Source organism: Mesocricetus auratus, unplaced genomic scaffold (assembly GCF_017639785.1).
Source record: "Mesocricetus auratus isolate SY011 unplaced genomic scaffold, BCM_Maur_2.0 Super-Scaffold_100020, whole genome shotgun sequence".
Lineage (NCBI taxonomy): Eukaryota > Metazoa > Chordata > Mammalia > Rodentia > Cricetidae > Mesocricetus > Mesocricetus auratus.
Window position 1 is genome coordinate 25,706,378 of NW_024429201.1, and position 15,468 is coordinate 25,721,845.

General features: G+C 44.9%; 1 protein-coding gene across 1 annotated transcript in view; it reads left to right on the plus strand.

Annotated features, from left to right (window-relative positions):
- Cmya5 (cardiomyopathy associated 5) overlaps positions 1–15,468 on the plus strand; it is a 96,544-nt gene continuing 81,076 nt past the window's right edge. The window contains exon 1 of the mRNA XM_040728986.1: positions 1–198. Within this exon, the coding sequence (XP_040584920.1) occupies positions 56–198 (143 nt within the window). The 5' untranslated portion in view covers positions 1–55. The remainder of the gene's footprint in view (positions 199–15,468) is intronic.

Here is a 15,468-nt window from a genome sequence, read left to right on the forward strand (position 1 = left end):
ACGGAGAACATCGGGGGCGGCGCGGGCAGCTCCTACTCTGGTCGGGGCAGGCAGGATGGCGAGCGGTGACAGCAGACTTTCCGCCGAGGGCTTCCTAGGCTGGGGTACGGACGAGGCGGCGGCCCAGGAGCTGGAGACCGAGGAGTCTTCGGAGGGTGAAGATGAGGAGGCCGAGTCAGAGGAGGAGCCCGACGCCAGGTAGCCTGAGCATGTTGTGCTGGATCCCAGGCACCGCCTCGGGCCTGGCAAAGCTGCCCATCCCACAGGTGTCTCGCTAGCCACCCCCGGGCCTTTTCCTTTTTTTTTTTTTTTTTTTTTTTTTTTTTACAACCTGAGGAGTTCACTTCCCTGCAGTCAGTCTCTCTGTCTGGGGCGCCCCGCCTTCTTTAAAAACTTGAAGGTAGAAGGTTCTTGCTGTCAGCTGGAGTGACAGGTCCGCCTGCAGCAAAGTTCACAGTCAGCCCCCACCCTCACCCCCGCCTCCTTGTGACTTGCTTGGTTATTCTTGGATACTTACTTGGGGTTCTGCCTAACTGCAAAACTGTGCTGGAATGCTTGCCTCCTGCTCTCCCCGCCGGATCAATCTTGCCTGCCTAAGCGTGGGGAAGGGTCTGGAGGCAGAGAAAGCTAGGTGCGTTCATTACCTTCAAAGATATGGTGGCCTCCTGGAGTTCTAGCACTGGACTAGTTTGCTGTATGGAAACTTCAGTTTGGTGCAAACACCCCATACATTTCTTAGAACCATGAAGGCCAGGTGTGATGGCCCACCCCATGATTCCAATGTTAGAAAGGCAGAAGCAGGAAGACCGTGATTTCAAGGCCGGCTGGGCTATATCGAGAGCTGTTTCGACAATTTCTGTCCTAATAGTCTTTCTGATCCTAAACATCTACTTATCAATAAGGTGAATGAGATTAAGTGACACGGTATTGAAAAGTGGGACTCTCTCCGCTTGGTCCCTTTTCATGCAGGTCTGAAATGAGAATAGTGGTATGGATGTCTTGTTTTATCCTAAGCTTGTGTTAATCAATGATAGCTCGTCCTGGCTACTGCTATCAGAAGGCTTTGGGGGTGGGGGAGGCAAGCGACTGTGTACCATTTGAGAATGCCCCACTGAGGCCAGAAGAGCTAAAGTTCGGTAGCCCAAAAGTGACACAGAAGCCTGGGGAGGTGGCAAAGTGTTTGTATTGTAAGCACAAGGACAGAAGTTCATTCCCCACTACCTGTGTTCAATACCCAAACACCGATAAAAAGCCCAACATGGTGGCTTGTAAGGCCTGTATTCTCCATATTGGGGAGTTGGAAACAGACAGAATCCCTGGGGCTCACTGTCCATCAACCTCACCTATTTAGTGAGTTCCAGGGCAGTGACGGCAGTTTGTTGGTGACACACGCCTTTAATCCCAGCACTCGGGAGGCAGAGGCAGGCGGATCTCTATGAGTTCGAGGCCAGTCTGGTCTACAGAGCAAGTTCCAGGACAGCCTCCAAAGCCACAGAGAAACCCTGTCTCAAAAAACCAAAAAAAAAAAAAAAAAGAGACTGTCTTTCAAAAAAAGAAGTATGTTGCAAGCAAAACAGGTAGATACTCATCGTATAACAAAAGTTTTATTATGCTGAGAGTCATCACATAAGATTCACACTCTAAGTTCCTAACTATGGTCCTAAGCCTATCTCCCCAAGGCTGCTCACCTGTGCAACATATCTTAGCTGGAGGTCAGGTCCAGCCTCTAACAGAAGTCTCTGATCTGGAGGGTCCTGATCCTGGAGGAGACTCTCCAGCTGCAGGGCAGATCTCTCCAGATGTGCAGATACTGCTTAAATACTGTCCAGTGGGCATCATGGGGTCTAGGACTGTCTGGTTATCTTGAGTGAGTGATGTCACTGGTTACCAGGGGCAGCCTTGGATGTAGTGGAGATCCTGACTAAGCCTTTTTTTACATGTCTAAAAGGCATGTTTTACTATGCCCATTGTATTGAATGTGAGGAAGGTCTCCACATGCATATAGATGTAGTCCGTGTGTACACATAGGGTGACACTGATAAGGGAAAACAGTTAAAAATCTTGACTCATAGCTTACATGCTTACCAAGCCAACTACCAAGAAGAAAACAGCTTTTGTTATCAAGAACTTGAGAGAAAAAATTATGAGGAGTACATGACTATATGCTAAAGAGGTTGGACTTTCAAAAACATGGTATCTTAGTTAGGGTTTCTATTGCTGCAGCAAAACACCTTGACCCAAAAGCAGGCTGGGGAGGAAAGGGTTTATTTGGCTGACACTTCAGCATTGCTGTTCTTCACTGAAGGAAGTCAGGACAGGAACTCTAACAGGACAGGATCCTGGAGGCAGGAGCTATGCAGAGACCGTGGAGGGTGCTGCTCACTGACTTGCACCTCGTGGATATAATTCATCTGAGGTAAACTTCAGCCTGTCCCGACTGTAGATGGTAAAGTAGACTCTGCAGGGAAACAAGTCGGGATGGGTAGGTGGTGATGGAGACCTGGAAAACTGCCAGTTTTGACCTGGATGATGAGCAAGCTTCTGAACAGGGTTTGAGAGAAGAGACTCGACTCGGAGAACAGCATTGACAGGCAGGCTGGGAAGGTGAATGTCAGCAGAGTTTCTGTGAGGAAGGCAGCAGAAAGAAGTGTTCGCTAGAGCGTGGACTGTTTGGGGGTAATTGGAAGGGGATGGGAGCTCTCTCTCACCTCAGTGTGGTCAGGAATCAAACCACTTCATTGTGTGTGAGTTTAGTAACATGGCCTGAAGCTCTGTGTTCCTTGGAGAAAGGAAATGAGAATTTGGAATAGGCGCTAATAGATGGGAGGTGAGAATCATATATCGTCCTCCTTCTTTGAACTCCTGCACAGGAGGCTGACACTCAGCAGAGGGCCTTATGTTTACCTTTGTTGTCTTATGTTAAACCCTCCCAGCAGGATGGCAAGGCCACTGTCTGTTCTGGAAGAGAAAACTGGAGCCCCATATCATTCACTGGGGATAAAAAACAAACAAAACAAGAAATCGTAAGATGCAGTGTGTGCACACAGCAAGTCATGGGACTTTGACCATTCGTTGTTTTGAGGAGGGGTCCCTCCTTCTCCAGGGAGAGCTAAATCTGCTTAGCTTTTACTTTGAGAAGCCACGAGAGAAAAAGGGAAGACTTAGATTCTGCACCACAGTGGGCTTTTTGTTTTGTTTTGCCCAGACATTGTTTAGGTTTTCTGAAAGGCCAGAAACTACAGTCACAAACGAATTGAGTGAGGGTAGAGGCCAGAGGTCACTGTTGGATTTCTTGATCATACCTTATGCTTTGAGACAGGGTCTCTCACTGAACCCGGAGTTCACTGATCCTTTGCCAATGAGCTCCAGGGATTCATTTGTCTCAGCTTCTCCCCACCCCCAATGCTAGAGTGACAGGTGACATTGCTGTGACTGGCTTTTCTGTGGAGGCTAGAGATCTGAAGTGAGGAGCTCACACTTACATTTCTGGCATTTTAGCAACTGAACTACCTCCCTAGCATTATAAACTAATTTTTAAAATTGAAAAGCATATACGAGTTTAAAAGTAAAAATACTCCAAGGAGCGTTGACAATGGTGGATGGTGCGTCTATTTACTAAGCCACAATACAATTATTTTATGATATAAAATGATGTTGTACTGGTTAAAGTTGTGTCACCTTAACAAAAGGTCAGGCTATGTAGAAAGAGGGAGACTCAGTTCAGAAAACCCCTCTCTCAGACTAGACATTTTTTTGATTGATGATTGAGGGATGGCAAGGTGGTGCTGAATTGTCAGAAGAAAGCCAGTAGCAGCATCCCTGTGTGGTCTCTGCCTGGTTCCTGCGCCGCGTGCCCTCAAAGATGGAGTGCAATCAGTAAAGGGTTGTTTACCACAGCAGCAGAGAATAAAGTAGGGCAGATGTCAACCAGTAAATGAATATTCTAGAGAAAGCTTAAAAGATTAAGGCTTAACAAGGTTGATAGTGATTGTTTCCAAGTTCTGAGATAATAAGTAGAAATTTACTTTAACTTTCAGTTTTTTTTCTTTCAGTGAATACATAGTACATGGTATTATCAAGAAAACTTTACTGTTAAAATTAAAGCAAACTAATCTAAATGTTCTTTACCCTTCCAATTATAATATGTAGAATTATCTACCTTTATGGTTGATAAAAAATATCCTGGAGGCAGAGTTTTTTGTGCTGCCAGTCAGTTCCCAAATAACTACATGGAAGCTTAATATTAATTATAAATGCTTAGTTGAAGCTGAGGCTTGTTACTGGCTAACTCCCACATTTTAATTAACCCATATTCCTTATCTACATTTTAATTAACCCATATTCCTTATCTATCTACATTTTGCCACGTGGCTTGGTACCTTTTCTCAGGTCGCCATTCCCGTTTTGCTTTTCTCTGTGTCTGCCTGAGACTCCTCAGACTCGGCCTCCTTCTTCCCAGTGTTCTCTCAATTTGGCTCTCCCACCTAGCCGCCTGTCTAGCTATTGGCCAGTTAGCTTCTTTTTTGAACCAATCACAGTGGCATGTATTCACACAGTATGAAGGAATATTCCACACTATCCCTTCTAACGACAAAAATGCTTTTTGAGTTGAGAAAGCTCATCCTCATCATTTAAGGGGTCCATTCTTTTCCTGGCTGCTGCTTGCTGTCTCCCGTGCTAGGCAAGTGCTCGGCCAGTGGGCTGTGCTGCTAGCCACAGGACAGCACCGGCTCCTAATTATTAGGCTGCTCTAAGGATTAAATAAACTGAGAAAGTGTGAGGGCCTACCTGACTGTAGTTGTTTTTAGTTTAGCAGCCCTCAGATAGGCCCTTACCAGAAGCAAAACCCTACTTTGGCCTGCCATTCATTAATGAGGGTAAGAGGTGGTACCAGCTTTCAGCTGAGCAGAGGCTCCGTCTGTCCCAGGGGAGTTTATCTGTGTTCATGCGGGAGATGTTTGTGGAGAGCCAGGGACTGTGACACCTGCTGCAGACAAAGTCATCAAGAATTTACTACTGTCCTCAAGGAACTCGTATTTGGGTAGAGTGATGGAAAACCACAGTTATGTTATTAACCATTGAAAGGATTGAAGGGGAGGTTTTGTTTGAAACACCCCAAAGGGTGGAGGGAATCCTAGACTCCATCCTAGCATGCAGGGAGAACTGGAGAAGCTGCACCCCGGAAGAGGATTTTGGGTCCTAATGAGCTGTCATAGAAGGCTTGTATTTCATGCATAGGAAAAGAAAACTGTGTTGCTAAAATTTTATCCAAGATCACCTGCCAAAGCAAATCCGTAAAACCTAAAGATCTTAGAGCCAGGGGATTTGTTCCCAGCCAATCATTTTACAGATTCAAAAATCTAGTGTCAAGGGACAGTTTTTCCAAAGCGGAACTGCTTTTCATTTGGTAGAACTTAGACCAGACCCCAGGTGTCTGGACCCTAGCCTAATGCTCACCAGTTTGCTACATCTACCGATCCTCCCAGACTCCCACAGTGTGCCTGGTCCTCCCTAGGCCCAAAGACGAAGCAGTGGGTGGAGAGAATAAGGCGCACCCCCGAGACTGGCTTTCCAGTTTGGAAACAAGGAAACAGATAACCTACAACGTCCCAGGCAGATGTGAGTTCCCCGGACGCCAAAGGCGTGGTAAAGGTGGCAAGCTGGCTTGAGAAGAGCGGCGCGAAGGCACTGGGTGGGATGTGTGTCTGGCTTGGGAGCACATGGAGGTGAGGCTGCAGGAGTGGAGCGAGCAAAGCGAAGATCGCCAAGGGTGAGTGCAAGAGACCCGGGCTGCAGATCTGGGGCTGGGGAGGAGGCTCAGCAGGCTCAGCACTGGTCCCGGAAGTGTGGGGAGTGAGTTGGAGTCTCCAGCATATATCCATGGCCTGCCTGTCATCCGTGCTGGGCAGATGAGACGCGGAGTCCCTAGAGCAAGCTGGCTAGCTAGACTAGCCAGATCTTTGAGCTCTGGGTTCAAGTGGAATATTTTGCTTTAATATATAAGGAGCCTGTGGTGATATATAAAACCTAAGTGACAGATATTGGGATTCAAGCTGAAGATCAGAAAAGCAAAGCAGCCAAGCCACCAGAGACCTCTCTTAACCTCTACCAAGACTGGGGTGATCCTGTCTGCAACGTGGCTGGAGACTAACTGCCAGCTCTGAGACCCAGTTCCTGTTGTATATTCCTCTCTAGTACTGGCATTAAAGGTGTGCACCACCACTGCCCAGCTTCCATGGCTAACAATGTGGCTGCTGGGAATGAAGGTGTGTGCCACCACTGCCTGGCCTCCGTGGTTGTAGCTAGCTTTGCATTCTGATCTCCAGGCAAGCTTTATTAGATCATAAACAATATATCACCACAGGAGCCACTTAGGAAGACACCAAATACTGATTTCTGGCTTCTCCCAGAACACACACGAGCAGACACCCACCCCCTACCACACATCCTCACACCACACATGTCGCAAGTGGCGGCCAGGACTTAGGTTTTATTCTCTGTAAAATGAAAACACTGTGTTCTCTCTAACATGTCATTTGGGAGTCAAAACAAAGCATTTTTAGAAGTAGTGGTCACAGCACTTCCTTAAAGACAAAATACCAGTAAGTTCACATTGTCGTTCATCTAAGTTTTTAGCACACCTACCAGGCACAAGCACTGTTGTGTTTCAAACCCGCAGTCCCCTGTGTGCAGAGAGATGTGTCAACGCACTCAGGTTTCCTGTGTTTCTGTTGGTTTCTGACGGAGCCCATTTCTTCAGCCTTTCCCACAATCACTCAGGAACCTTCAGCTATCTCTGCTTTACTCCCATGGTTAATTTTCTCTCTGGAAGCATGGGGGAGAAGGTGTTACAGCAGAGCCTAAAACTTACAAATCCCCTTCCATTGCAGAGAGCAGGGCCTGTGTAAAGCATGCCAGTCTGGGCTGATAGAATTCTGTCTCCTAACGGCATTCTGATGTAAGTCATCATAGAGAAGTAAGGTTTGGGAGATGCAGGTTAGCGGAGAGCACGCTGTGCCACATGTCTATCCGCATGGTGTCTTTCACTGGCTTGCTTACCAAGGTGTTCTGACCAGTGTGTTATTTGAGCTAGCCCTCTCCTGAGGTCAGTGGAAAGTGCTGGCGGTGGGGGTGCTGGCTGCCTAGGATGCCAGAGGCTGAGGGAGGAGAGAGGACAAAACCAGGCCCTTGGAACCGGAATGCTAGGAGCTGCTGAAGTGTCGGCTGTGTGACTTTTGAATGCCCTTGGTGAGACTCTGACTGAATAGCGAGGAAAAATTCAAGAATTGGAATTAAATTGTTTTCCTTGAAAACAGCAAACCTACTAAAGTGTAGGGCATACTGAGAAATCAGCAGCAGCAAAATTGTTATGTTCTTGGCTGTTCTGAGAGTGGGTTTAGGGAAAGTGTGGTGTCACTCAGACATTAGAACCAAATCCTTCTTCCATGTCAAGAAAACTTAGATGCAAGAGACCAGCTGTACATGAAAACAATGTTTTGTGTAGTCCATCGTTAACCAATAGAAAAACAGTGTCAACCATATAGATAATTCAACTCTTTTTCTTTCTTTCTTTCTTTTTTTTTTTTTTTTGAGATAGGGTTTCCCTGGAAAGGCATGTGCCACCACCACCCAGCGATAATTAAACATTTAAGTAGCCACTAAAGTTTATACAGAGAAACAGATAGTAGTAATTTTAATAATGTATTTTATTTAATCCAATAGTCAAGGTCCTACTTGTAATACATATTTGTAAACTATAGTCTTTAGAGAGCTTATATTATTTTGCACTGTCTTGGAACGCTGGCTAAATTTTACTTTAGAGTACATATCAGATGTCCTTCCCCGACCACACACATTTCAAGGGCTCTGTAACCACATGTAAGCAGTGGCAATCAAATAGAACACTGCACACCTGATAGCACATAGAAATTATCTAGCTTCATGGAAGCCATGGAACAACTGCTTCATTGAGTGCTCAGAGTGTATGCCAGAGCCTGCGTCAGATATCAGGGACATTAAAATGATAGCGTCAAGGAGTTCACAGCCTGGGGAGGGGAAGCAGTGACCTTCAACGCAATGTCAGACTCATTACACAAAGGTAGTCCATCAAAGAACAGATAAAAAGACTATTTTCCTAAGTTAGAGTTGGGAAGGTTTGGTCGAGCCACACTAGCTGGAGAAAGGTCAACCAAACATGATGCGCAGCTCAATACACCTCAAGGTTCCACGCCCACTTCTTGGGCTGCTGTAACCATCATATCATCCAGAGTCACCCAGCCAGCGTTGAGACTATGTGTTGATTAAGTGAATGTATAAGTGGACGAGTGAGTGAAGAGACGTAACTGGGATACGATCACTAGAACATTGCTGGTTACTGACCACTTGTCTAGCCAGGGATTGACAATGCTCAGTGACTCTAGATCCAGTAGCTGGTAGGGGACAGTGATAAGCACTAAAGGAGGTTCAGTTATGCTGTCTTCAAGGAACATCTCTGTCTTCTGTGACTTGTCCCAAAGCTGCCCCTAGACCAGTGGTTCTCAACCTGTAGGTTGCAACCCCTTTGGGGGACATCTACCAAATATCCTGCATGTCATATATTTGTGTTATGATTCACAACAGTAGTAAAATTACAATTATGAAGGAGCAATGAAATAATTTTCTGGTTAGGGGCTCACCACAACATGAGGAACTGTGCTAAAGGGTTGCAACATTAGGAAGACTGAGAACCGCTGCTCTAGACTGACCCCTGAGACATCATGGATGAGGGATAAGAACAGCTTTTGCTTTTTTCTCAAAGAAGAATTCTCTTTGAAGCCAACTGGAATGTCTTCAAAAATTCTACCCATTGATCTGGTAAAGTCAATACATGTGGGAAGATTAGTCAACACTGCTCTATCTACCAAGCTAACCATCAAACCCACAGACCTCCTATGCTCCATTTGTGTGTGAATTCTTCAAGAAAACTCATGTGCTAAAAATCAGTCATCATTCTGGACCACAAGTATTTCTAATTTTTATTTGTAAATTTAAAAAATGTAAGACATGTACATTCACCACAGAGTCCCTCTTAATGACTGATCTCATTAGGATATTTAGAATTACTGATTTGTAGGTAGAATAATCCCCTCCCCTTGCAGAAAAGCACCCATAGTAAGTGAAGAGGCTTATCCTTCAACAGGTGTTTACTAGAGTGTACTCTGTGCCAGGTATATAAACACAGAATGAACAAGAGGCAACGTTTCCATCTGCTCTAAACTCTAGAGGGAGTAGATAGGTGTCTGTCACCAAAGTCACTTCACGGTGAGGTGGGTTGATCCTAGGCTGAGGTAAGGGTCTGTTTAGACCCCTTATGGTTTTCTTTTAGTCTCTGGGTCCCTGACGCCAATCCTCCTCCCTCCACCCGCAGCAAAAACTGGTCACTGTCTTGTCATTGACTTGGCAGGAGGGCCTGGCAGCCTAGAAGAACACTTTGATGTCATCTCCCTGACCCTCTTATGTTGGGGACCAGTGACAGAGGCCCATGGAAGGGAAGGGAACTCAACACTGGATCAAGGGACACCTAACTTGTTCTGAGCACTGCCACTTGTTATCTTGAGCATTGGGTTTTTTTGTTTGTTTGTTTAAATAATAGTTCAACAGCACAGGCTTTGCTTTCACCCTTACTTTGTGAGAGAGAAACTGTAGGATAAAAATACTGAATAATTTTGATAATTTCAGCAGCTTGCAGAATACATACAAGGATACTTGCATGGCCTTTAGAAGAATAATTACTGGAACTCTCCTGTTTCTCTTCAGATTGTGCATGCACAGCATACAATAGGCAATTCGTGTAAAGACATGCACTCCATGATGTTTATTAAACAGACGCTGTGTGCCATCAGCCAGCTTCTTTTTATCTGAGCATAACTTCAGTATTTTAAGATTTATTTTTTATTATTTAAAAATATGTGTATATGCATTTGTTTGTTTGTGGTTATGCACACATGTATGTAGGAGGCAGCAGAGGCCAGAAGAGGGTATTGGATTCCCTGGAGCTGGAGTTACAGGTGGTGTGAGTTACCCAACCTGGGTGTTGGACCCAAACTCATGTCCTCTCCAAGAACATGTGCTCTCAACTTCTAAGGCCCTCTCTCCAATCCCAATTTTACTATTTTAAAATGATTATTTAAGTTTACTTAAAAAAAAATAAAAAGCAAAAAATAAAACGCCCAGAGAGTAGTCACTAACCCTGACCAGTACTTTTGCTATATTAAGTTTCTTACTGTGTAATAGAGTCAGTCTTACATTTAAAAATAGACATTAGGCAACTCAGTGTACTTGGGTTTCATAAGGTCAAAGCTAGCAACACCAAAACATTCCTCGACATGCCATATAGGACCACATGATACACATTCAGTGGGAATTGACCATAACTTCCATGAAATTCTGATACTTTCTTTAAAGACAGAATTTATGTTAAGTGTAGGGTGGTAAATCTTTAAGTTTTTCAGTCTTTCTTTTTCTTTCTTTCTTTCTTTCTTTCTTTCTTTTCTTTTTTTTTTTTTTTGTTTTTCGAGACAGGGTTTCTTTGTATTGCTTTGTAGGCTGTCCTGGAACTTGCTCTTGTAGTCCATGCTGGCCTCGAACTCACAGAGATCCGCCTACCTCTGCTTCCCTAGTGCTGGGATTAAAGACATGCACCACCAATGCCCAGCCTTCTTTGGATTTTTAAAAATATTTTTATTAATTTCTTTGAGAATTTTATGTATGCATGTAATGTATTTTCATCATATTCACTCCCTCATTCCTCCCCTAACTCCTCCAGATATACTCCCCACATACTTTTTCTTTCTTTCTTTCTTTCTTTCTTTCTTTCTTTCTTTCTTTCTTTTTTTTTTTTTTTTTGAGCTAGGGTCTCATACTGTAGCTCAAGCTGACCTAGAACTCACATGTAGCCCAAGCTAGCCTCAAACTCATAACAATTCTCCTGCCTCACCTTCCCAAGAGCTGGGGTAGCAGGTATGTCACCTCGGCATGGTCCTGTGACAGAGGACCCTAAAAGGGAAAGTTGGCTCTTAGCCATGAGTGGGCCCCATTTGTGGCTGTGCAATTGTGCCCCATCTTTGTTGCTGACAGGTGTGCACACGGGGCACCTTCCAGGAAGCTGCAGAAAACAGCTTCCAAACCCTTGTCTCCAGGGAAAATGACATTCTTGCTTCCTAGAGTCCTAAAAAAATAAACTAAGGTTAAAGGGAGGAGAAATAACATGTACAGAGTTAGTTACATATGTGGAGATGTAAACTAAACCTGCTGGCAACCGCATGTGTGATTAAATCGATTGTCTGATGGAATTAGGCTCCCTACTTTATATACCTGACTTTTAGGCTTGGGACACCAACTTAAGTTGGCAGAAGGATGAGGTCACAGTTGGGGAAAAGGGGGTCATCAGGATGAGTGATCTATCTTATCTTAGAAGAAAATGGCAAGAAAGAGCAGCTGCTGCTTGGATTTTCTATTCCTTTCTGCTGCAGTTCACAACTCTGCTCAGCCTGCCTGTTTGTGCTTGTCACTCCCCTAGGTTTCCTTACACTGACCTCTGCCATTTAACTGCTTAGAATCACAACTCAGAAACCTGGACTTTGGGCACAGAATAGCTACTGAACAGATTTCATATTGCTAATAGAGCCTCACCTAGGTTATGGTCTCTAGATGAGTGTGCTGAATTTTTGTCACCTGAGGCTGTGAGTTGAAATAGAAGCTAACTGAACAATGTAAGTGGAAGATGATTTGGTAGAGCAGAGGCTCCTGGGAAGGGAGAAGATGGGACTTTGAATGACTGGGAATAGCTCCTCAAACCATGCAGCCAGTTTAAAATTGGAAAAGGATCCAAATAGATGGCTTCCCAAAGAGAACAGACAAAGTCCAGTGAACATAAGAAAACATGCTCACTGTTGTTAACCATTGGAAAAATGCAAATTAAAGCCACAAGATAATGAGCTCTGGTGAGGGTGACAGCTCAGATATATACCAACTAATGAACAGATAAAGGAAATGTGGCCCGTGCAGGAGAATGTTACTCCAACATGAACAGGAACTAAGCATTCTTACATGCTACAGTATGGACGAACTTTGGAAGTAGCAGACTAAGTAAGAGAAGCCAGACATTAAAAAGCATATATTTTGTGATTCCATTTACATAAAATATCCAGAATATCCAAAGCACAGAGACAGAAAGGGTATTAGTGGTTGCCTAGCACTGAGATAAAAATGTGGTGTTTGCCACCACATTTGTGGGGAAGTAATTGAAGAAGACATTCAGAATCAACCTTTGGTCTCCACATGTGCGTGCGCGTGCGCGCGCGCGCGCACACACACACACACACACACACACACACACGAGTGTGCACACGCTGTTAGAAGCTTGGTAAAGAGATTTTCAGTTATTACTGGTCACTAGACGCCAGGTTGCCTGTTGCGGCTTCCATTCCTGCAGTCCTACATTGCAGCAACTGTAATTTCTACTGCTATCCTAGGGAACCAGGAGAGCCACCAGCCCTATCCTGAGTGTGAGCAGTGTGTGAGCACACCCCAGGGGCAGCATCCAGCACTGCCAAACCTGTCTCCCCAGAAGCTCCCAAGTGAGGGATCCTCTGAATGGGGAGAGAGATCAGTTGCTAGACTGCCGGGAGGAGTTGGGGGACAAGGGAAGCAGCAGAGGCACCAGGTGAGCGTTCTTCAGGCTCATTCCTCCTCCTCGGCTCATTTAGCGTATGACCTAGCAGAGTCTGCTCTTTCTGTAGATATTTTACATGTTATTGAAACAATGGAACTAACTAGTTAGTTCATCTCAAAGTCACTTTGAAAAACAGTCAGCAGCAAGCAAATCCAGCCATCTGAAGTACTTTCCTCACCAAGTACCTGACTGTTTGCACTGTGTTCTAGCATGAAGTTTCCATTTCACAGTAAAAGCATCTAGGAGGGGCTGCTTAACACACCACACTGTCTTAGACATGACGGTGTCTGCTTTGGGCCTTCAGAGCGCCAGTGAATCCCTTGACTATCTGGTATTGTCCGAAAGTGAATCCCTTCTAATCCTTATAGTTAGCTACCAGCCAGTCCCTGTCTGGAGAATGGTGCTTCCACTCATGGTGCGGATAACACCACGGCTTAGAGAAGATCTGCAGTGGGTAGAAATAGGACTCAAGTGGTGTCAACTCTCTTCTAGGTTAACATGGACATAGGAAGTCAGCTCCCATTTGCTTGGGGGGACATGGTTCAAGTGTCAACATTTGAGAGACTTGCTCAACTTTATTTTGCTTTTTTGGCACTATTGTATTATAAGGTATTTGTTTTTATCTTTGAAAATTATCAGCTAATTTTACTAGTAAAAAAGTGGTGAATATAGCGCAGGGAAGATGGGTCGGTGGCTTAGAGTCCTTTCTGCTTTTTCAGAGGACAACATTGTTTCCCAGAACTCATGTTAGTTGACTTGTAGCTGCCTGTAACTCTGCTCCAGAGGATCTTAAGGCCTCTTATGGCTTCCACAGGCACCCACACACACTCACACTGATACACACACACACACACAGATACACACACTCACACAGATACACACACACTCACACAGATACACACACACAATATACACACACGTCTTTAAAAGATATTAAATATATTCTATAAACTATTCAAAGTGTTTTTTTCCAAGACATGGTTTCTCTGTGTAGCTCTAAAGGCTGTCCTAGCACTCAATCTGTAGACCAGGCTGATCTCAAACTCACAGAGATCCTCCTGCCTCTGCCTCCTGAGTGCTGGGATTAAAGGCATGTGCCACCAACGCTCAGCTCAAAGTGTTTTTTTTTTAAATTTAGGTTAGAAACAATTTTGTTTCACATGTCCCTCTCCCTCCCCTCCTCCCCAGCCCTCCCCACAGGTCCCCCAGTTCCCCACCTGATCTCCACTCCGATCACCAAGGAGGGTGAGGCCCTCCATGGTGGATCACCAGTAACTGTCATTTCATCCAGGGCAGGTCCTAGGCCCTCCCCCAAGAGTCCAGGCTGAGAGAGCCTCCAATATTGGGGCATGGGCACTCAAAGTCTATTTGTATGCCAGGGGTAAATACTACCTAAGGCCCTATAGGTTGCCTAGACCTCCTCATTGACACCCACATTCAAGGGGTCTGGAGCAGTTCCATGCTGTCCACCCAGCCATCAGTCTGGGATTCAAGAGCCAACCCTTGTCAGATCAGCTGTTTCTGGGGGTTAAACCAGCCCACTCTTAACTCTTTTGCCCATCAGTTCTCTCTTTCTGTCACCGGATTCCAGGAGTTCAGTTCAGTGTTTGTCTGTGGGTATCTGCCTCTGCTTTCATCAGTCGCTGGATGAAGGTTCTGTTTCCTAGAATCTATGGCAGTGGGATTGTATGCTGGCACTCCCCTGATTCATATCTAAAATCCATAAATGAGTGAATACACACCATTTGTGACTGGGTTACTTCACTCAGTATGGTTTCTTCTAGTGCCATCCATTTGCCTGCAAATTTCAAGATTCCATTGTTTTTTTCCGCTGAATAGTACTCCATTGTGTAAATGTCCCACATTTTCTCTATCCACTCTTCAGTTGAGGGGCATCTAGGTTGATTACAGGTTCTGGCTATTATTCAAAGTGGGTTTTTAAGAGAATAACATTAGCTAAAATTTCTGGGAATACTTTGGCATATAAGATGGTGTTCAGCAAAAGAGAAGGTATTTAATGTTAAACAAAAATTGTTTGTTAGGAGAGGAATCCCAAAGCACACAAACTGGTGTGTGTGTGTGTGTGTGTGTGTGTGTGTGTGTGTGTGTGTGTGTGTGTGTAGGAGATAACATGAGACAGGGTCTGAGAGAGGACTCACATCCAAGTCTGTTTATAAAACCGTAAAGCAGTCTTCCTCATACAGGCTACCCGCAAGGCATTCCCCCTTGCTCAGAAGTCTGCAAGCAAACCCTCTAGTTTCAGGGTCTGAGCACTGCTTGAGCCTATCCTACCTTCCAGGCCAGTCTCCACACCTCGAAACAGAAGGCATGCGGCACACAGGCTCGAGGGTGTACTGCTTCTCCATGCCTTTCCTGGGAGACAGAGATTAGGCGAAGGGAGAGCAGAAAATAATCTTTTTCTTGGAAAAGTGCCTCTTCCTTTGTTCTTAGTTTAATTCTTAATCTTCATGAAAATAATTTTCTATGCCAAACAACAACAAAGAACATCCCCCACCTAAAATGAGGACTCCAACACAATTCTGGACTGGGGCTGTCATTTGGGGATAGTTGTGTTGAGTGTGTATTTGTGGGTGGGAATGGGTGAGGAAGAGGAAGGAGAAAGAAGAGGAGGAAGAGGAAAGGGTGATGAGGGAAGGAGGATGTGTAGAGAGAAGCAGAGAGAGAGAACAGCTTTCTTAACTCCTTTTGGGTTTCCTGCTCCCTGCCCCTGTAAGGCCTGGACATACTCTGGCCAT